The sequence below is a fragment of the Labrus mixtus genome, chromosome 5, assembly GCF_963584025.1.
Source record: "Labrus mixtus chromosome 5, fLabMix1.1, whole genome shotgun sequence".
Lineage (NCBI taxonomy): Eukaryota > Metazoa > Chordata > Actinopteri > Labriformes > Labridae > Labrus > Labrus mixtus.
In genome coordinates this window covers 12044393-12068592 of record NC_083616.1, presented here as the reverse complement: position 1 = coordinate 12068592, position 24200 = coordinate 12044393, and the positions used below count along the sequence as shown (strand labels likewise).

Below are 24200 nucleotides of genomic sequence, written 5' to 3'. Positions count from 1 at the left end.
ACACTGTATCTCCATCCACGGTAACTTACGTGAAATATCCTATAAAGTGCTATTCCTTTCTGTGATAATTGTGACTGCAGGTCATTTTTAATTTCAATGCTTAAATCACCTCTTAGACTGTTTGTGTGTATCTGTGTGCATGTGTGTGCTGTAATTTTTATTTCTGAATACATCAGGGTCTGAATTAAATATTAGTGTAACTACATTATCACAGTGTCTTTGCCTGGTAGCAAACATGTACAAATGAGGATTACAACTCTTCAGAAGGCAACAGGTCATGGTTGGTAAGCTGCCTGGGGGGGTCACTGATATAGAGTCACTTTTGACAGGCTGTGGAGGAGGCTCTATTGTTGCTGGTGTGTCTGGATGTTACCTGCAGGCACTATCGCTGAGACTACAGTATTATCCTATTATTAGGCTTAGTTGTTTACGCTTATTACTGCTTGTCAGGTAGGCAGAGAATCCTTCTGGAAATGAGCATCTGCAGAAAAATACATGACTACTTCTTTATCTCATTCAAGTACATCGGCTTACGATAATATTTCAGAGCCCTTTAAGAAGAATGTCGAGGACTCAACAAACAGAAATTTATGGCTCATGTTTACACACAGGCATTTTGATTCTTTGAAATGTTTGGTAGTCAGTGTTGGGGTGTAAGAAATGTTGCATCTGTTTCATATGCATTAAATATGATATCATTATGCTGCATTATACGTTAAGAGAGGAGAACGTGAATAGAAACAGCCCTCATTAATGTCTCTGTTTGTAGAGGAAGTGAACAAAATAAAAAAAGCCCATCATATGGTCTGGCAGATTTTAGGCACACGACCAGGGATGACAAATGTGCTCTCGCAATAATTCAATCTGCTCTCATAATTCTCTAACTTTTAGGGACAGACAGAATGAAGATTTTCCGGCAGTTAAGCCGCCAAGTCAACGTCCAATAACTGTGATCAAGTGTTAGTTAAGATGCTTTTTCTCTCACTTTATCTATTGACAGATTGAGGGGTACAAAGATACTGTGTAAGTGGCAGAAAGTTACTGTGAATATGTTAACGAGAGGATTGGGTGTTGGATCCAAAATCCTGTCATTTTATTGATGTCACAGTAATGATATTAAGTTTGCGGATAACAGAGAGGAGACAGAGCTGTGCTTTGGCTTTTAACAGCATGTTTTATCATCTTTGCAGATTATATATATTTTCATGTGCATCATCTTTTTACTACTGTTTAATTTCATGCATTGTTGGAACACATTTGTCTCCTGTAATGTTTTTTTTCTAAGCAACATTTTGGCCTTGACAGCTGAAGTAAGACTGTTGCGATTGTGTGTCAAGCAAACAAAAGGCAAACCCAACCTTCTGGTATGAGCTGGTTTTTGTCAGCTTTGTGCACCCACTTGACAAATCAAGTGACAGCGTAAAAAACAAACCACAAATATTTTGAATAGAACAAAATTCACACTTTGCAGCATTTTTTTTTATTTACTTACAAAAAGTCAAAGCTATGATAGTAAAGGGAGGGCGTGTTTTGAAGTGTTTAAACAAAGTGGGGTTCGCTGCAGAGATGGCTGTCGAGCCTTGGGCTATGTGATGCACAAACAGCACATGGCTGTGTTTAGAAAGCAAAAGGGATCAGGTGCCGTTGTTACTGGAGCTGCCTCTGGGCCAATCACTGTGTGTGGCACTGTAGTAAAGCACATTGTCTGTAAACCAAGTCCTAATATATCACTATCTTTGTGTTTGCAGGCTAAGGTGTATGTTCTGGTGATGGTTGATCCTGATGCTCCAAGTCGCATCAATCCAAAGGCTGCTAACTGGAGACACTGGCTGGTGGTGGACATCCAGGTACAGTGAGTCTGTAAAAACCTCCACTCTCACTTTAAAAACAGCCTCATCTTTGCGACACAGACACAGTGTTTGTTATTGGATTAGGAACTCATGTGGTATAACATTTTCAAAGTAGTGTTTGGATATTTTTTCTTGAAAATTGTGCATTTTCATAATCTCTAGGTCTCTCTTGGCATGTCTCGTGTTTACATCTGCACTGGGGCCGCTCGCAAGGGCTGAAAAATTATGAATGGTTTTTTTAGCCTAACTTGGTGAAAAAAGGATGCCAAGTTGAAAAAATGTTAATTTTTCATATCATGTATCTTGTGCAATAAATGCCTGTGACAAAAGTGTGGGAGTAAGTCTTTCTAAATGGCTGTGAAAGTTTGCAAGGCCCTGTCAGCAGCAATTTCCCTCTGCTGCAGAGAGCCCGGGACGTGTCAATGCAGGCGTGTGAGACTGAGATTGAGGAGAGCAGCATGTGAGGCGCACACTCTTTCTCCCATAGAGCTCCAGTCCCTCAGCTCCCCCTCCAGTGGAGAGATCTTGGCAGAGTGTCCTCCCTTCATCTGTTCCCCCAGGCAGAGCAGCTCCCCCAATGATCCACACTTCTCCATATTTTACACCCCCGAAATGGGCACGGCTCCGATCCCCTTATTTCTCTTCATATTTCACTCCTTTTCATCCTTTCGTTTGTGTGTTTTCACAGTCTTGCATTCTAACGCCAAATGCGTGTTGAGTTGTTGATTGCCTCAAATATTTGGAGGTTTGCAGACATTTTTTAATCCTGCGGGAACCGGGAGATCAACCCAGTAGATTAAGACTAGTGGTCTTAAAAACAAGCACACAAAGACGCTTCAGCGATGTATCACTGCTCCCGTTTCATTTTATAAGGCAATGCTGTACTCCAAGTAATCCAAATGTGATGTATCTGGAATATTTTTTAGTAAACCTTTCAAGGGGAATACATTTAGAATTTTTGTGAGCGCATCTGTGCTTTGCTTTAGAGATGATTTATGCAACCACATTTCAGTTTCTGCACATATTTACCTCATATCACTTTCATACATCAATAATATACATAAAAACAGTCGTTTCCACCTAAAAATTACAATAGGAATCACTCTTGGTCCTTTTTTTCCAAGCATATAATCTGACTGGTTGTAGCAACAGCCCGAATAAACAAATGTCTTTCAAGTGCTCAGACAGACCACATTCTCTTCAGCAATTCAATTTCCTGTCACTTGTGTGGGCGTTGACCTGTGTTGTCCATGTAGGGATTGCCCAATGTGACGAGATGTTTGTCTGATTGTGACTGGTGGTTGGTCAGAAGGGTTAATGAGCCTTTTGAGTGATGCCAACCCCTAGTGGGAGGTGTTTAATTGACCAGGGTGGCTAGGTGACTTCACACAACCTCTTCTTTTTTTTTTTAAAGTCTACATGTGAACATGTTGGATTTAGTTTCAGTGCAGTTGGTCATTTATTATTATTGTACATCAATACATATATACTTAATTGCAGGAGAAATACCAGACTAGTTTACAAATATAATTGAGATATTCTTCATTTGTTTGCTATAATTGTGTTTAATAATCACAAGGTTTAGAGAGGAATTTTCTCTCATGTCAGGTGTTTCAAATGCTCATCTCTCCAAATGTTTGATTGTGGGTTTAGACAAACTAAAGTCAGGGGTCGTGCTTTCATGTGTCAAACGGATCAGTGTTATGATCCTTGCTTGTTAAACATTGTGAGCTCTAGCCGCCATATTGTTTGCAAATATATTCATTAGTCCAAGGTCATGCAATCTTGCCCCAGTTCGTAGATGTTTCCATAATTAGCGTGTACTTTTTACTCATATCTGTAGCAGTACAAGATTTCCCTTAATTCAGCTTCAAGTGAAGCGAGGTCAGGCTGGACCATGTAGCACGGCACAACAGATTTACACAGATTCTTCAGCCGAGGTCTCATTAGAGAAGGGTTGGTTGCAGAACAAGGACACACTGGGCTTCCTCGTGTATTAGAGACTCATCACTTACCTTTGAGATACAGCATGATGCTAGCTCTTAACTGAACCACAGAAGGAGATGTTTAAGTGTTTCATATGTGTTGCAACATACTGCACACTGCCTCACATAGTGTTTATGCTGTGCACTATTCATCCATAACTATAGCATGAACCTTTGCATGTTAGCATTAGCTATAGAAACAGACAGGTCGAAATTATAGTGAGTGTGTGTTACCATTCCTCATGCTCCCAAAAGAGAAATACAATTCCTTCAAATTATTTATTATAATATCTTGAATTATTAAAAAAAGGTTTTTATTATAATCGATTGGAGAAATAAATTCTTTGTTTGGATTTTTATGTTAGGAAGTTGTACTGTTCATGGTTTGACAAACTGCGGCTCAAAGGCTGAAAACCATAAATAGAACAAGCACAGTTTTCTGACTGACTATAGAACAGATATACACAATGTAATGTCATCATTTGGAAATTTTAGACAGAATACTTTGAAAAAGAATGACATACCTCATTTAAGATGTATAATCGGTAAAAAGCCAGGCAGTAATGCTGGTGTTCCAGGTGAGGCTAGATATCATTTAGCTGGATACCTTAGTCGACTGTTCTCACCCTCACTTGCTTTACTGAGCTCCTATTTCATTTATTTTTGATAACAAACTTAATGATCAGAACTGGTCATTGGTACACAACTTGGAATAGAAAACAGTATATTAACCATTAGTCTTGTCTTGCTGTGTCTCCAGCAGGCATTAGGCATTCATAGCTTTTTTGATTTTATTTGTTTTCTTGGTGTTTTCTTTTGTGTTCCTTGCTGTGTTGTTAAATGAACAAGAGGTTGAAAGATCAGATTCTTGTCTAAACTTCCTCTAAGCTTAAGCCAGAAATATTTATTGCTGCAAAGGTTGTTTTTTTGTGTGTTTTTCTTTAGTTCATTTTGGCTGGGCTTTTGTATGACTCAGTAGATATTATTACTTACTATATCTGTACAGGCTACTCTGGTTCATCCATGTAGCTTTAAAACACATTTATAATTTAGCAATGTCACCACCAAATTTGACATGTAAAAGACAATCCTGTTTCAATGCGCATGTCAGGTGTCACATCATTACTTTTGACTGCCAGGCTTCGTTAACTCCAGCAGTTAAGTGTACACCGTGTGGCTGAGTGTCTTGTCTTCTCCCACCAGCTGTCCAGTTTTTTTCAGAACTCACATTATTAGATTCAGTTTTTTACTTTTTCAGCACTGAGGCCATTCTTCAGTGACCCAGCGAGCTACAGAAATTGTAATTTAGAATCTTCTGCAACACACTCAGTGTTTTACATCAATTATGGACAATTACCAAAATAACCATCAACAGATTGTTGTCTAGCTGTGGAAGTGGCAATCCAGATTGTGAGCCTCTCCCTCCCGCTCTCTGCTCTCTCAGAGTCTAAATCAATGCAGATGTTCCGGTATGGTCTCGCAGCGATAATTACTGTAACAAGCAAATCATTAGTATGTGAATAGAGGCAGCTTATACAAATACACCACCGGGTGTTACTTTCACTTGTTAATACTTATTCTCTCATTATACTTTTGGCGATTTGTGAGTCAACATGATGCAATATGAACTTGCAAGAGAGTTAAAGCTCTTTTCCTGCTCTGAGAAAAGCCAAGGTGTTCATTATCGCTGTGAAATCCCATTTAAACAGCAATGTGTAGCCTTAGGTTTTTTATGGATTTTTTCTTACTCTTTATCATGTATGAAGTTTGTCTGCAGAGGGTTTCTCTCCTTGTAAGATGCGTTCTGTCTGAAATAACTTTTCTATACTAAGGCTGTGCAGAAGTGTTTACATAAAGATCATTATTGGATTTTCTGTGCCTCAAGTAATTTGTTTGTAAAATGAATTTATAAAAAAATCTTATATGCAAATATGTAAACAGTATCCACTGGAGTCAAAGGTATTAATGCTATTAGTTTTGTTGTCGTAAGACAAGAGGCTAACATCATGATGTTTTCAGATATTCCGTTTAGTTTTTCATCTCCAGATTAACCCCAACATGCTCTTTGACTTTTAAACCATAACCTGTTTTTAACTTCCTCTCACTATCTAATTGAAGGACAGTTCAGCACACAGCGTTCTGTGCTTATCATTATTCTGGTGCATAAGGGATTTGCATACTTTTTACATCTTTCTCTATTGTAGCAGCTCCCAAAGGGGGACAGAGCCTGTGTTCTGCTGCCGGTCAGGAAAATACAAACAGTGAAGTATTGTGACTGTATCAGACCAGCTGGCTTTGTGTTTGTGAATTCTGCGGCCTGCAGAGATCGTCTGCTCCACACCTCAAGATGTCCTTTAACGACAAGCGATTAGGCGTGTAACTTCTTACTGCATTACTGTATGCTTGTTATTTTAACTTTGTCTTTTTGTTTTTCTAAAACCAACAGGCCAAAACTCAAGACAAGTGTTTTTTGTTTTGAAAGACAAAAGTGTTATTTGGGCAGTTTTGGTTTTCTAAACGAGAAAGAGTGTGTGAATTAATGCAAAGATACAAGTCTCTTTTTTACAAGTTCATATTTTGACAGTTAATTTCACTGAAGAAAAAGCTTCTTTTTTTTGCACTAATGATGCTTGCAGGTTTCTTTCAGGATTTTAGTTTGAGTTTGAGTTTTTTTTTAGGAGATCTTCATTCTTAAAGGAGGAAAAGTCAAAACAGTTCTACACTCATGTACGGCACTCCCTCTTTGTGTTGTCATAGAAACATTCCTTAATACACTTTCTTTCTGTGTATAGCTTAAAATAAACTAAAGACAGTAAAATTCGCAAATCATTAGGACCTGAGAAAAAGAAAATGATAGTATTGACTTCTGAAGTAACATTTTAATCGCAGCTTGAGCCCTAAGTTTGTTTTAGCAGAAACACCTCTCCAGTATTGCAAATAAACATACATAATTGCATTGTTCTTTATTCTGTAATTATCCTCCTGTGGCATGTTAAGATTTAAGTGTTTATTTTTGACAGACAGCTGCCCCCCATATGGAAGCCAAAAACATTTCTCAAAGGCCAGGCGAACCATAGCTAGCTTCACTGTGAGAACAAAGAACCATTGGTATTATTCATAATTAAACTCTTATTGTGTACTCTGCTGAATATTTCCATTCTTCTGCCTCTCTCCTGCTCACTCTCGTTTCCCCTCTCGGTCCTTTGCACCTCGTGCTGGGAACATCTGTCTGGCGTCAGAGAGGAGCCTGGCTGTGCAGATTGGAGCAGGTAGAGGAGCACATTGTAGCCCAGCTAATGATGAGAGTGTCTGCCCTCTCTCTTGGAGGAGACGCAAGCTGCTGCTTCACGCTCGCTCACTCCACTCATACGCCCAGGGAAACAGATTTCCAAACATATGCAGTATGTTTTTAATCCAGTTGAGCACTTCATTTCCCAGCAAACACAAATAACCTTACGGGACATCCATATCTTATGACAAGGGGGTGGGCGCAAAGGAATTTAACAATTTTCCTTTTTAATGTGATTTTTTTCCCTCCAAAGTTGCTAAACATGCTCTTAACCCAGGTTAACACTTTGCTTGTTTATGGTTTCACAAACTTTTACATAGAAGTGCCTCCTGGCTCCAAGTCATATGAAGCAACTTTATCCAATCCAGCTCCCCTCTTTGCCCTGTTGTTGTTCTTTGTTTAAACTTTAACTGACAGCACAGCACACATGTTCTTTGTGTCTGTAAGTGACTTATAGAATTTGAACAGATTGTTGTCAATAATGTATATTTATATGAGATGTAAACTAAGCATCTGCTTCCTGTGAGTGATTAAGAGTTATGCCAAAACTTAAAGACATGCATTGGGTAGCACAATAGACATTGTGTTATTGTACTGTACATCTATGTTGCAGCTTGAACTAGTTAAAGCCTGATACAGTTAACATGCAGGTCATTCATATTTTTTCAAAACTATCTAAAACCTCCCTTGGTACAAGTCAACAATAGCCCTTAACATGGAGGCCCAGCTGGAGGTGCTTAACATTTAGAGCGGTGCTCATCCTGCTGTCAGCTAACGACAGACAAATGTCAGAGATGCTCCTACGTGGAGTTCAGCCTGCGGAAGTCATTCCCTCACTACACCTAATCAGACTCTCCTAAAAAAAACACTGAGTGAGATTTGTGTGCTAGTGTTTGTTAGCTTGACTTTTTTAAGCTTTTACTTGTTTGTTTTTTAAAAACTTTTTAAGTGTGCATGGACTGCAGTGTGGCTTTTTCTAAGGTTGTATATTTCATTGTGTGTTTGACTGTGTGTGCTGTCTGCGAGCATGGATCTGTGTGCACGTGTGAAAGAGTGCAGAAGAGGCTATAGGTACATGATTCTTACTAGTTTGAAGTGTAAAATTACAATTGCCTCCCATGCATTGGTCAATGCAACAATCCCAGCCAAAACCAATTAGCTCCCAAAATACATGATATATTATGCACATGATCGTGTGACAGTAACAAGAACATATTGTGGCACTCAGAGTGTAATGTCAACAATCAGTGTTTTTACACCAATACTTTGTTTCTCTGTGTCAGCCAAAGCTCAAGTCCAGGTATCTGAATCAGTAGCAGAAAGGGAAAAATGGTGTTGGCAAATTTCCAGTTTAAACCACAAAATTGTTGCAAGCCATGCCCACATCATACCTGCTTAACTTGCCGCCACTGTGGATGTGTCCCTATTGCTCTATTGCATCTGGACCCTCTTGTTTTCTTGTCCAAACAGCCTTTAATAATACTATCGATCTTATCTTACATGCAGCTTATTAACAAACAGGTTCTTCTTCAGTGTGGGCTGCTGCTCTCACTGTTCTCCGCCACCTAAAGGGAGAATTACATAAGAATCCTCCGCTCAATTGTCAGCTCCATCCCCCGTCCACATACAACAAACACACACTTGTACTCACATGCACATACAGTACTGTAGCTGATAACCTACCAAGCCTCTTTAACAACTGACCTCCCTGCTGTGGTTGCCGTGGTGAGATGATTGAGGAGGTTTCAGTGCATGAAGAACGTGAGCTGCCATGGTTTCCTGTCAGAAGCTGTGATTGGGCCATGGGAGAATAATCATCCATAAATTATAGTTTTCCCTTGTTGCCTAATTCTTATTGTTTTAAACAAATGAATTAGGCTTTAGTGGGAGGAAGAAATTCATATTGCATCTCTTTTAAATTTGTATTATTTAAGTAGGCCTGCTGTGTGTCAGTCAGTGTGCTACATTGATTTCTACCGTGCTATCTGTCCTGGATATATCACAATTGCTCTCCAAGAAAACAGGGACAACCTGGAAAGCCCTCTTTGATCCAGTCTGTCACACTATAGACTAGTAGGGGTGAAAAATAAAGAACAGATTGGACCTTCTCCATGCAAATGCAGTTTTAAAAACCAGTAGCTCCGCACGCATAAAGGCGCTTCTTTTAATATGTGCCCCCTTTCTTCACACCCACGACCATTGTGTATAAAATCCTGTTTTTCCTGAAAAGATTTCTAGTCGCAGCCGCAGACAATGTTCCCCCACACAAGCTGTCGTCTTTGTCATACCCCCCCACCACCACCACCCTCCCCTCCACTTCAGTCAGTAAAGCAGGATCTCTGGCAGTCGGCCCTGCGTGCAAATTCATGCGTTTCAGGGTACAGGTGGGGGGCTTGCTGGAGTCTACCTACCTGCTTCCCTGTAAACTGGTCAATTTTGACTGACGTGGACATGGAGGGAAAAAAAAGCGGGCTCGGAAGCCAGAAGTGGAGAGATGGGCGGGTAAATGAACAAATGTCAGGGTTAGTGGGGGGTTGCTGGGGCCCAGACTGGAAAATGCTTTCTCTCAGGGGTGTCTCTTGATAGGGTACAATGAAGGGGAGTGAGGCATGCTGATAAAAACAACTCACTAACAATTATGCTCACCTAAAATAGCCCTTACTTAAGTATATAGTATGCTTGCCAGTTAATTGTACACAAAAACAAAGACTTCACAAAAGACCTCCTGCAGCAAATGTATTTTCTTGGATTTTGGCATGATAATTAAGTGTGACAGCTATGAATGCAAAGCTGGCACATATCAGTGGCCTGTCTTACTCTATGTAATGATTATGATTGTTTGTTTTCCAAAAGTTGTTCTGAAGTTTAAAATTAGACAACCACAATATAGGACTTGAAACTGCAGTGTATATATAAAAACTTGTGTGACAAGAGTAAAATTGTGTATCGTGACAAGGGCACTTGTGCAGGGGATCAACTGTGATTTTATAAATAAAATATTCTGTCCAACATTGTTACAAAGATGGTAAACGATGTTTAAAAATCTTCTTTAAATAGAATGTTTGGCGCTGCTGTGTTTCATGAATATTAAACGATGATTATTTCTATTTTTGTTTTATTTAAGTACTTAATAATAAGAAAAAGGCACAAGCTGAGTCCATTCTGTGCAGATTAAAGCCCATTTCTGTTCTGAAAACAAGGATCTGACTGAATTGGGATTTAATGACAGCGTTCCTAATATCCTCAGAAATAATTATTTTCATAATGGGAAGGAAAGAGCCACCATCAATACAATGCATTCAGAAGAAGCCAATATTTAACCACCCATCCTTGAATAATTTGTGTACAATTGCTGCATTTCCTCTGGATTGTTCTCTGGATTTGTTCAACTTGTGCTTATTGATATGCTGTAGGACTAACAACCGTAAAATCTACTAAGACCTCTGATCTGTACTATTGACCATTATCATAGCCAAGAGGTTTGTTACAATGTGGTATTTTTATGCTACAGTTTGTGAGAAACCTGTTTACATTCAAGGGTGCTGTATAGTTCACTTCTCTCCGCTGCTCAGTCGGATTCCTAAGCACTGTATAGATTTCTTTCAGCTGATGAAATTAAAAAGACAGCAGTGTGTGTGTGGTGTGCCTTCCAGCAACGCGATTTGCCTGTGAGTTCACGATACGGGTTGAGAGGGGAGTTCCTTTGGGGGGGATTAAATAGCTCCCTCTCTTCCTTCCCTCCTCCCCTGCCCTCCATACTTGCAGAACACAAACAGCTTGCAGGGCTGTACAGTACTTGTACAGCATGTTTGCCACAGTACTGCTCACAGGTAACAATAAGCCAAGGTCAAAGGTTAAGAGGGATTGTGGAGCTCGGATTTCTTGTGTGTTCCTCTGGCAAACATTGTGCATGCAGGCAAAGGAAACAGTGCCCATAGTATTGCTGGGAGAAAGTGAGAAAGAGAGCGAGTGAGTTGGCTTGGAAGAGAAGGGGTGCTTGAAAAAGACCAAGACCAGGGCCAGTTTCACTGAGATATTTTGGACTGGCCTGTAAGGTTAGGACAGTCTAATACCAGTTAGTCAACTAACATAACTAATAAGTTTTAAACGCCCTAAGAGCCTACCTTTCCTTCTACCAACAGAAGTTACTGAGTCTGTCCTTGAAAAGAATGGCAACATAAATGGTTTGTTTATGTAAAATGAAACATATACATATATATTCTAAAAATGGTAATGAAGTAACAGAAAGGTTTTATTTAAGCTTTTAAATGTTTTATTTCAAATGCTCAACGGGATGACAGGTCTAAAACCCAAACTGGATAATAGATCTCAAACAGAGAGGGATTCTTTTCCGCTACCCCAAGACACCCTTTGCACACATCACTATCTCTGAATAAAAGGACTATAACTTTGCCTTCACCAAAGAAAGATGCCTGTAACCTGAAGAGAAGGGACTTCTACATTCTCAGTATCTTCTGTTGTCAGGAGATGAGGAGACTGCAACCCTTTCCCCCTTGGAAGAGAAATAATCTTTGGTTAGAAGCACTTGTGGACTCTGGAGGTGTGGGTTACTTTTCCATTAATCTCTTGCCAGAAAACTGTCTCTTCCTCTCACCAAGTTTTCCAAGGAACTGAGCCTATAGAAAACCCATTGGTGATGGTGTAGTCCTGTTTCAAACTGCTCCCTTACTGTTAACAATGCAAGATCATCATACATACATTACTCTCTATATTAACAAGTATCACATTAAGTATCTTATACTTGGATACAAATGCTGCCTCTCCACAACCCTTCGGTCTCGTTGACTAAAGCTTCTCTCAACTCCAAGGAGGTTTTGGTACCTGCTGTTCTCACCAGCTCATCACAATCACAGCAGTTATAAACAGCTGTTCAAACTTGTCCTGTCCAAGGATCGGTCTCAACTCTGAATCATTCATATTTCCATGACCTGGCTGAGGTCTCTGATAAACAGAAACGTTCGGACTATTCAACCAAGTTGCAGTCGAGGAGATGGAGCGGCTGAAGAAGCATCATCATGCAGTGGAAGCTGAAGAAATGGCCTCTGTCATGTTCTGTCTGCTTTCATATTGGTCTAGCTCATGCAGTCTAGGACTGGCCTCACCTTACCACTGATACAATCAGCCCCAACAGTGAATACTCCTCTGTCTTGATAAGAGGGTGGTTTTGATTTGGTGGTGGCCATTATATATCAGGTATCAGTAATACTAATACCAAAGCCAGCTTTGGAGCTAATGACTCTATTCACTTACCTGCATACATTTATCAACATGCATGTTCAAAAGTATAATTAGCTTAATGTACTAAATTAAAAAAGTAAAGGTCTTGTGCAGCATGATGCCCCCTTCCAGAGTTACTATGTATTTTATTGAATGGATATTATCATAGATGCATGCACATATACAGTTTGTACAGTTTAGTGTTGTAGATTTTCTTTTTCTTTTTTGAAAATGTATAAAACAGAACCAAGTGAAAATTGTTTTGTTATGCCTAAAAAAAGAAGAAGGTACATGTAAGGTTTTAAAATGTCCACGATTTCACAGATGAACAAATATAAAGGAAATCATTTATACCTGAGATAGTCAAAACTATTCTCTTTTGAGTAACTGATGAACTTGGATGTCTATCTGAACTCTGAATGTTGGTTTTATTGAAGCCTTAGAGAAATTCTGTCTTTGTAAAACCAGATCCCTTCCTCCGTCAAGCTCTTTGAATAGGAAGGAGATTATCCATTTAATCTCTTAATCATACACACTGTATACATAGTTGGTACTGTGCCTAAAACCTGTGTCCTGAACACATGTATCAAAGCCACCTTTTGCATTGAATCCCTCTACCCCCCCCCCCCCCCCCCCCCCCCCCCCGACTAATTCAGGTTAGAGCTGACACTGTTACACACTTTTCTCTCCAGCTGTCAGGATATTATACCCTTGGTGCCCTGTTAAAATGAGACCCAGATCAATGGTGCATTAAATGGAATGTGGAAATATGTAGATTCTAAAGTACAGCTTTTTAAAAACCCTCATTCCCACAAATGTATTCATAATAAAGGCAGGCGTTTCATAACATCAGGTTACTGTACATTTTGCACAGTATATGCTCCCCAAAAGTAGGAATTAATAATGAAGATGCTTTTTGGCCTGAAAATGCTATCTGAACAATTATGTACTTAGTTTCTTTCAACAAATGCATTCCACATTATTGTTTTGCCTCATAGCAAAGCACCCAAAAGACTAAAACCTTTCATTTCAGCAAAGGCCGCTATTGGTCACCGTCAATAAAAGCATAAAAGCATTTATTTCCCACGTTTGTCAAATTAACAGCATACTCCATCTCCCATAGGACTTGTAAGGTTCATTAACCTTTCTGTGAAGTGGGACAGGTTTCCAGCAGTTACCATAACCTCTGTCTCGCTCCTGCCTCAATTATAATAGAAGAATTAAACATCCAGTGATTCAAAACAGTAATGCTGCCTCTTAAATCCCTTTGTACCAGCTCTCAGTTGTTAATGACTAAAGACACTGAATGAACTGTAGAGTTATCAACAGATAAAACTGAGGACAGAAGCATATCAAATTGTTACTTTTAACAGCAGGGATAACAGTACATGTTCCCTTTCTGTTTGACCGTCAGATTTCAGTGTTTAAAAATGTATTGTTAATACTCAAATTTGTAAGTTGTCTTTGTTTTATTGGAAATACAAAATATTTGATTAATATTAAATGAATCTGTTGTGAAATTTAAACACAATATCACATCTATGTTGAAACACTGGGATTTGTGGGATTACCGAGTAACTGCAAACAGAGTGAGTATAACTTAAATGTTTCCATTTTCTACCATTCTTCCAAAGTCAAAAGAATACTGAAGACTGACCTTGAACTAATTAAGTGGTCAATTACACGCCTGTTGATCACTTTTAATTTCCTAATAATTAGATTAATTGTGTGGGCAAAGAGTTCGTTTTCTTGTCCACCTACTCCTCCTTCATCCTACGCGTCTATTCTTATTTCGTTTTCTCTCTCCATGCCTGTGCCCACTGCGTTTTGATGTTCCTTATTTTGTGTCACTGTTCACACATCAAAAAATATCTCACATATATACCATTAGCTGTTTAAAAAGGAATTATCTTTCTCTTCCTCTATCACCCCCTTACATCTACCCCATCACCTCATATATTTTTTTAAAAACAAGCATGAGCCTGGATGTATTTGTATGAGTTTACTATCTCTGGATTTTTGGTCTTACCACCCCAAACCGCTGTGATCACGCAGCAGCAAGGCCTCCTGCTTGTGTGTGCGTGTCTACTGATGCTCCTTGTAGGCAAGCTCCGGCTGGGATTTTCCAGTGCCACCCCCGTCAGTGGGAAGCCCTGTAAGGGGACATGTCAGCGCCTTGTTTGCTTGTTGTGCTGATGAAGCTGGGGGTGGGGCGAGTGGGCAGCCTTGTTCAGGTTCCAGGATTCCCTTTAAAAATGAGTCAGCCAGCCCCCACTCAAACTGACTGTTACCTTGGGAACTCAGGCTTGGGCTTCCCTCAACAGTAGTTAAGTACAGACTCATCAGCACCCATACTTGCTAACACACACACAGGAGCTGTACAGGCTTGGAAGCAGCACCCAGGTTAGATGAAATTATCTTATTAAAACGTTCTCACTTTGGCCTTTACTCTGCCCTGTTAGGCCCAATCTGCTCTTTATGAATGAGATGACCAACCCAGCACACCACAGCTCGCTTTGTTAAATGTGTAATTTATGCAAATTAGACTGGATAGATGAGTCTAATAATGAGTTTGGCTGGCTAGTTTCTTAAGCCAGTGGTTTGAGTAATGGTATGCTTCCCTGCTAATGAGCCCAACCAATGTAGTGTAGGGTTGGTACATCACAGTGTGTCGGTTGATGTCAGTCTGTCATGGCTGGAGTTCGCTTAATAACTGGACTGTTTGTGTTTCAAACTCAGTTCATTACCAAAGCCAAATGAGTTTCGTTACTAAAGCCATTAGTGTAGCAGGCTATTGGTAACTGGTTTCATTTGTTGATGCACTGAAGCAGATCATGGGTGACTCCCCCACTCGCTTCACCCTGTCCTGCCGAGGCCACTCCTTTCTGCTCAGTTGATCACCATTAGGTTGCTTTACCAACTAATCATCCAAGACTCCAAGGCCCATTTACCTTAAACAGGGCCCTCAAAGACTCCAGAATTAATTATTACTACGCTTTATGGCTCAATTGATTCACTATTGTCAGTTTCATTTTAAGGTAATTATTTTCATTATGACATGAAAAAAAAGGAAATTGGAATAAAACCACTACCATATACGTTTTAATGTTCTGTGTAAACTGATGGGGTTGGAGCTAAGCGGCAGCTACATTACTATAAATGAATGAATATGAAATAATGAATGGAAAAACAAACATACCTTGCACATGCTATAACTGCTAACAGTACCATACGATACAACATGCCAGCTGCTTGGCCGAGAACTACAGTATTGGTCGCCTGCTACAAAGTAAAGGCTGGCATTCCTCCCGGTAAATGCAGCTCTTGATTGGGCCAAAGTTTGTTTTTGTGCTATATTCACCAGAGAAAAACATTTGTGACATGCAAAGGCCACACAGAACACTGGATTATCTATGTGAAAATTGAGTTTGCACCATTTGAAAAGGTGAAGCCGCCTGTTAGCTTACCTCTTAGGTCATTCTTTACCAGCTGGTTCAGTCTTTGCATACATATTTTGACTCAGTTATTTAACAGTATATCAGAGGTTGATGCCCCTTACCTAAATACATTCCAAATAGATAAACTGTGGTTGCTTGTCTGCAGTAACAAAAGCCATTCAGCAGTAACTCACTCTTGCAATTGACTGTAATAACGAACTTCACTGGTCTGTTTGATTTAAATGACCCCCACAGAAAATAATTTGTTGTACACTAAACCATAAAGTTCCCACAAAATGTGGTCATAGGTCATATACTGTATATATAATTATTGATGCATAACTGTGGAAATCACTTGATGCAGCTTCCAAAAGTAGAGCAGATTGTAACTACATTATTTACTGCTGAGGGCTTTTATCCATAAAACACATCAGCTTATTAGTTTAATGTGTTTTTAATAGTAATTGTAAACTGCAAAGTTGCTAACCAAAGGTTTCATTTGATACATTGACAAAAAAGTACAATTACCCTCCTCTGTAGTGGATCAAGTATCAACAATAGAAATACATAAGTAAAGCACCATATCCTCCAAAATAAATTGCCAGTATAGTTACTTTTTTTAATTGATTAAAATTTAGTGACTTTCTAAAAATGTTTTTTAATTACTGTTTAATTGTGGCCGGTTAAAACACATGATGGTTATGGTTAATGTCAATCCTGAGAGAATTTGACCAGCACTTTTGACAGCCTTAAGCACCTCTTGACAAAGATGGACCAAAGCTTGGGGATTCCAGGTTATTTTCAGTGCCGAATTTGGTGAGGGGTGGGGAGTTAATTCATTTGCGGGTTACAGAAGCCCGACATACCAGTGAGGTATTCTGAGTGGTTAGTGTCCTTTGCCTTATGTGGCTTAATGGTCACAGGAACCACTAAGTGTGTGTGGCTGCATTCTTGCCAAATGGTGAGCATCTCCTGGCCTCCAAATCTTAGGAAATTGAAAAACATGCCTTGCTATGTCTTAGATTAGATTCTTATAGTCAGCAGCAACTTATTTGCAGTTTAAAGAGAATCCTGCATTATGGTACGGTTGAATAACGATGGACATATAAAATTGAGGAAGGGCTGATGGTTGAAGACGGAGTGTTGAATCGTATTCTAAGTACTTCTATTGAATTCACTGCTCTCTTTTCCCCCCATAATAAAGAATCTTTTGATCTAGTATTTTTAAATCCAGAAATCTTCAAATGTTATGCTTTCTCTGGATAACTTAGTACCCTATTTTAGCAGTCATGTGTTTCTTTATTCCACTAAAGAGGGGGGAAAACTGTGTTTAACCTGCGAGGTGTGAGGTTCCTTCTGAGACACTTACTTTTAATTCACAATAACCCTGCAAATGAATGGGCTGATTTCTGAGGCGAAGATGAGGAGGCAGTCATAAGCACTTGGCTTGAGTGGAATAGGCGAGGGGGGGAGGAGTGGCTGTGGCGGTACAAGTCCAGCCTCAGAAATAGAGCTGTGAACACCATCTGTCATGCTCTCTCTCCCCGTCTGTTAGCCTGACTGCAAGTAAAAGGGAGAATGATGCTCTCAGAACTGCATTAGAAGGACGTGGGTGCTGGTTGTCGTAGGTGTGGGTTTACAGGGTGTGCAGCAGAGGGGGAGGGAAGCGGTGGATATACAAGGAGGTGCATGAGTAACCGACAAAGGGAAGCACTCACCCACACAGAGAAAGAAAAGGGTTCTTGGGCAAGTGGGTATTCCTGGTGAAACCGCACCCCTGTGCCTACCCACCACCTCCTCACGGACTCCTACCTATTGGCTCTTTCCGAGGATTCCTAGCGGAAGTTATGTAGACATATTATACAAACTCACAGCTCATCTTCTTCTTTAAGGCCTGGAGGAGTTTACAGATCACGTATTGTTGAGCAAACTTACCCTACTTAAGGCAGCCACTTTTAGACTGATCGGAAGTGCATCCAAGCAAGAATATCTATGTGCTTGGTTCAAAAGAATTTCCTTTTCTATATACTTTATTAGTCCTGAGAGGAATTTCCAGAGCGACATTCAACGATTTCACGGCAGATAATAATGCTTCTGACTGAACTAATTCTTACTCTTTGTTTTGATTATGATAAATTAGTTGGTCTGTATCAGCCTTCACACAGAACAGAGAGCCAGAGTTTTTGCTCTGAATATTTGTGGTTGGAGTGTCAGGCTGTTACGTGACCCACAGAAAAAGCTCTGCTGCAGTGCTTTTTCCAGATTATTCAGAATTATTCATCACTCATATCGTGTAGGTTGTTTGGGATCCTTTTTGCTTTGACTGAGTCAGTGTAGTCAGTAAAACATGAAGGCAAGCAGGGCCCCGATGAACAACAGAAAGAGAAAGGACGAATGTGTACATGACAGCTGGACTACATTAGATATGAAGAGGTTACTAGTTACTATATAAACAGAGCATGTAACCTTCAGTGACACTTGTTTCATTAACATTCATGTTCAATCTATATATTACAATGAAAACTTCTGATAGTGACTTCTATATTTATTGTCACTATGCTGATTTCTATGATTGCCCTATCCAGACTAATCCCAGATCAGCCGTACAACAGCTTGTAGGGACTCTCTCTGCATCTCACTTCTCTTAAAAACTGTCTCCTCGTCTTTTTTAAGGGCCACTTACCAGGGCATGTGTTTCCTGTTGGGGTCTTCAACTCAGGCCCTCCGTCTGAAACCTGATGTCCCTACTCACTACACCCCCCTGCTGCCACAAACACCTCAGTAGATGTCTGAACAATCTGCAGCGTTACTGTCAACACAGTATAAACAATATTGAGACCCTCAACTTAAAAACTATTTTCTAGACTTACTGTTGCAGTTGGTTTGAAATACAATCAGTGATAGTGTTCAGAATTGAATTTGACCTGTAACAATAACATTTAAAAAAACGAGTCAAAACACTATACCTAGTCTAGTCCTCTGTGGATTTGGGTGTCATAATTTCCTTTAATAATAATATAATTCTCACTGGTTCTTGGTCATTCCTTCAAAAACGAATCCTCCTCCCATGAAAGATTGACAGGCTGTCATGTATTAGAGTGTGATGTTCCTCTCTGTTTAGTATGTTAAGTAACAAGGCCATTTTGACACTTTCAGTTTTTATCTTGGTCAGTTTCTGCCTCTCCCACACTCCTCTGTGTGATTCACTATCACAGCTACAGGAATGGGTATTCCCCTAGTACGACGATGCAAAGCATAGTCAAATTTTGTTTCACCTAATAACTCTGGAATTAGCTCTCTCTCTCTAACAAGATTCAGTGATTGGCATATTTCTTCTGGTACTGTTGGAGGATGAACCAAAGATAAATGATTGTCAGGGTTTAAGGATTGATGGGAGAAACTATTAACTAGCTACTCACTGACATTTGTGCTGCTGTAGTTTTACATTAGCCTTTTGAGCTCTGTCTTTTAATTTTGAAAAAGTATAGTTAGCAGGTATCTATAAACCACATCACTGTGATATTGCACATACAACAACAGGAAGGTCAAAATGGAAATACAGGTGATAAAGCAATATAAAATCACCAAACGTTTGCTTTTTTTGCTGTAACTGTAGCATTCAAAGATGGGGTTAAAGAAGATAGTCCACCTGTGGGTCGTTTCTGCTTTGTTTGATTATGCATTTGTTCAGCATATCTGTGTATAAAACTAAAAAAAACAGTAACACCATTCACTTCTGTAGAGTCCTATTCTGGATATCCAAATGAAGGCACTTAATCCTCACAGTGTAAAAATGTGAAATGGTCCTGCTTTAATTGGGGAGCTCTACAGTGTCGGAGATTTGTAGTATCAACACTTTTGACTTTTTTAAACCCTGAGCTCAAAGTTTCATCCTTTCTGAAAAATATCATTGATCCAAGATTAACTTCATCAATGCATGATGTGGCTTTTGATTCCCCCATCAAAGCTGTTATGGATTTATTATATGAAAAACTTCTTTCAGTGAAAGCAGCAATAACGCCTGTCAGCTGGAGACCAAAGAACTCAAATGTGAGACCCGTGTAAGAGCTTTGTTCACGAGCTCATTGGTGGGCTTTACAGACTTTGTGGGAGCCTTGTAATCAGATAATATCCTTAATTTTTTTATGACATCATCATCCCAGCTTTTGCATGGGTGGGGTTTACAAGAAAACCATTCAACGGGCTAAAAAGACATTAAATCAATTGAATAACGTAGAATTGCATTGTCTTCCACCCTGTCAAGTAAAAGGTGAGTTATCATTTTAATTTCAGTACTTTTACATTGTCAGTGTTTCACTCTAAGTTACCCCCATGTTAACATTTATCCAAACTTTGCCACTCCAAGAAAATTCTCCAAGAATAAAATAATACACTTATTACAGCCCTTACTTCCAGCTGAACCTTTCAAAGGAAACATAATTAACACAGCAAGCAGCTGTCAGTCATTTAGCGGTCAGAACTTTTCACGCTCTGTACCCGCCCCCACAGCGGGGTCCCTGAGGGAGGCTCGCCCACCATGTGAGAAAGTCCTGTAGATTACTGTGAGGGGGTCCGTCACTCCCCAGTGAACACCAGAACAAGAGTCAGAGGCCTCAACACTGCCTGGTTTGTCACGATGTAAAGATAAACCACTTTAACACCTAAAAATAATTACTGTTTAGATTTGAAGTAATATACTTTAATGTCAATTCTTCATGATATTGACTTGACTTTTATTGTTTGGCTGAATAAGAATGTCAGATTAATTTGCTGCTGTTTTCTCTTGATGCTTTATAATGAAATTAAAAGGGCAGGGGGTGCCACGGAGAGTGAGCGAGAACCAAGCACTAAGATATGGGAAAATGTTGCATGCTCAAATGTTGACTACCTGTTGCTATGGCAATGGGTTTGGATCCTGCGGGCTGCAGGACTCTTGCTATTTCTAAATAAAGCTTCTTTTTTTTTTCCTCTCACTGATCAGCAGATGAAGATCCTCACAGTTGAAACTAATCTTCTGAATATTTTATCAGTCTTTGTAAACACTGGTGCTCTGCGCTCTCTTTCTTACTGCTAAACCTTCTAAAGAGCAGTTTTAAAGAAGAGAGGATGAACAATAGAGGACACATGCTCTGATACTGCTGCTACATTTCCCACATTAAATAATTAATATTTGTAAATGAATCATTACAAAGTGTATCTCAGTCATTCTGGCATACACACTATGTGCTTATGACTATGGAGTTGTACATTTTTATTTGGCACTAAATACCATGGCAGTATTTCATCAGCTGCCAGTTGCAGAATTAAAAAAAAAAAAAAAACACAACCTCATTTCATATAAATTTTTACCATATAACTAAGATTTTTTTAATCTATACTTGTCAGGAGTATAGAATGAATTTATTTTTGATAATATACATTGGAGGGATCATGTCTGGCTTTCAACAGTGACATATTTTGTATCCTCTTTTCAAATGAGATCATTATACCTCAGAGCAAAATGTGTTTTTATCATACCCCAGATGTCTTAATGAATAAACTCCACAATTTACCATTCTACAGTATGTTCTTAGACTGCATCCGCAAAGTAAAAGGCAGCTGGTTGTTCCTCAACCCCTGTAAACTCTATTTTTGTTTTATTCTTGATGTGTTCTTCAAGCAAACTCAAATGTCTGCAGAAAGATCACAGGAGTTCAGAGAAGAGCCTCTTTTCCTGCCTGTCTTTTGTCCTCACACGCTGTCTAGTAACACAGTACCTCTGTCACCCTGCGGAGGGAGCCTGTGTGTGCAGAAATAGGTGGTTGAACTTATACTTGATGCCCGTGATGGGGACTTCCATGCTTACCTCAAGTGGGTTTTGGGCCATTTCTCGGACAACATATTTGGTCTTTATCCTCCCACTCGAGGATTTTCGCAGCCATCTTGCTTTAAGCAGCCAAGTCTGTTAAACAAGCATTCCTGTGTGAGGTGCCTGACTGTGTGCCTCCTGGAGCTGGGGGAGTTTAACCTGACAAGTATACAATAGAAATGATTATGAAAAATATCATTGCTTCACTTCAGGTAACATGATATCTGTCACTAGGCAACAGAAAGTTAATATACAATTAATAATATGGGAAATTGCTTCCTGGAAATCCTCTCAGTGTTTTAATTTGCTGAGGAAATGTCTTCAGATATGAATATAACAGATCTTTCATATATTTGACTTTCACACATTTTTATCAACAGTTTTATAAATTGTCTGTTAATGGGGGCTTCATGTATAGTTATTTTTTTATTACCAGCTATCAATTATTATCTTCTTCTAATCATCAACTCTGTGTACTTTTGAACAATACTTGCTAAAATCAATCACACAACAATATCTAACATAGGGAGAAATAAACTGCAGGTTGGTCTGTAACAAATAGATCTTCTCCTTCGTCTCTCGTGTTTGTACAGTGGCTGATAATTCAAAGACTAACCACAGAGCTAAGTGCTCACAGAATCATTCTGCTGTGGGAGAACAAACGAACAGAATTGAAGCATTGAGTTTTATTTTTTTGTTAGTTTTAGAACATTTGTCTTACCTTCAAAAATGTTCAAATAGGTTATATCTGTGTGTTTCTGTGTCTGTTTTATCAGGGCAATGCACTGAAGAAAGGAGAGATTGAAGGGACGACCCTCACTGGTGAGTATGGTTTGCAATGAATAGTTCATTTTAAAAGCTTGTCTATGGAAGACCTTATACTTTTCTGCTGATTCCTTGATATTTAAAATATAGATAGAATACACATACAATACACACAGTTTGATTTATATGCACTGTCCATATTCAACACAGTCAGTATGAAATTTATAAATACATTTATTTAACATGTATTTTAATGACATAATCCCTTTTAGTTGTGGAGGCAGCATGATGTTGTTGTATATTTTACATTTATTGTTTGTTTTGTTTTATAATCATGTGAGTCCAGTTAAGCCCTTAAGGTTTTTAATGTGTAACATTGAAGTTGCTCCAACTTTTTTTAGTTCTGCATCTGACATGTCTGAGTGCTGTAACAAGTGTTTTAGTACAGCAGACAGTCAGACATGAAGTTTATTGTCTTGCAGAACAGGTATTAAAGATCATGTGCGACATGCGAAAAAAAAAAAAAAAGAAGTCCACTGCACCACAAGTTCATGGTTACAACTTAATGGAGCCATCGTGACCACTGGTTAATCGTAACTTATACGTAAAAAGATACTCCATTGTTTCTCGTGTTGTTTTTCCCTGCAGAATATCATCCTCCAACCCCGCCTAAGAAGACTGGTTTGCACCGCTACCAGTTCATGTTGTTTGAGCAGCCTCCAGACACATCGGTGTCCCTGGCTGAGAAGGAGAGTTCATCCCGCGGTAATGACTCAACTCACCAGCACCTTCAGTTCACAACATTTTGGTCACTGCAGTGTCATCCATCATACACCAACACTAGCTGTTGCATCAGCATTAGAGAGATAACAACAAATCAAAGTCAAAGCTCGAATGTTTCCTCTCAAATTACCGACGTTATTGTATTTTGTCCTTGTAGTTTTTGTTCTTTTTCAAACTACTGCAAGAATTATTTTTAAGCATCAGCAAGTAAATATTTATATTCTTGACACAAAGTAGGAAGTTGTGTCATCTGACAACATAAGAATGATTTAGGTATTGCCTCATTTGTTTGAGTGGGCTTAATCCTTTATTTAGAGTGACGTGTTTCCGTATTAACAAATGTCTGTATCTATTATTAGTAATTTGATTTGTTACATAATGTCCCGGAAATAAACTCCAGCCAGACTACATCCAACTATACTGAAACCCACTTATCTCGCTGGTGTGTACATTAAGAGTAAAGCACAAACAGTTATGTGTATTATGAATAATTAATCGAAGCATTAAAAAAAAAGATGATTTTCTTTTCAGATGTTTCAGGTTAACAATGGACATGTTAATGAGTTTAGTGAGTAAGTCTGCTGCAGTGTTGATGCCTGCGGGGTCAAGACGAGTATTGTCAGCTCCCACGCACACCTGCACGTGTCTGTCTGACCACGTCCCGTTAACCTCAACCAAACCTGAAATCTGTTTCCTCCATGTCCACACACATGATAATTCAATATATCTATGTGATATCAGATGGTTTTGTACCTTAGTCGTGCTTGCCTTGCAGAAGTAAGAGTTTTAGTTTTTCAGCTTTTCTGACTTTTCCTCCCCCTGAATAAAAGTCTCTTGAAGGTTTGGGAAACTTCACCTGGATGTTCAAGTACAGCACCTCACAGGAGGCGTGCCCGTCTGTCTGCTCTACTCGGGTCACAGCCGGTGATTTGAGGGGAGATTGGGGCGGTTTGAGACTTCAAGCGCTGCGGACGGGAATGAGTGAAGCTGCCAGTCTCTGTTTGA

General features: G+C 39.3%; 1 protein-coding gene across 1 annotated transcript in view; it reads left to right on the top strand.

Annotated features, from left to right (window-relative positions):
• The window catches only part of LOC132974075 (phosphatidylethanolamine-binding protein 4), a 50954-nt gene that overhangs the window by 21882 nt on the left and 4872 nt on the right, over positions 1-24200 (top strand). The window contains exons 4-6 of the mRNA XM_061037878.1: positions 1749-1847; positions 22424-22469; positions 23061-23177. Of these exons, the coding sequence (XP_060893861.1) occupies positions 1749-1847; positions 22424-22469; positions 23061-23177 (262 nt within the window). The remainder of the gene's footprint in view (positions 1-1748; positions 1848-22423; positions 22470-23060; positions 23178-24200) is intronic.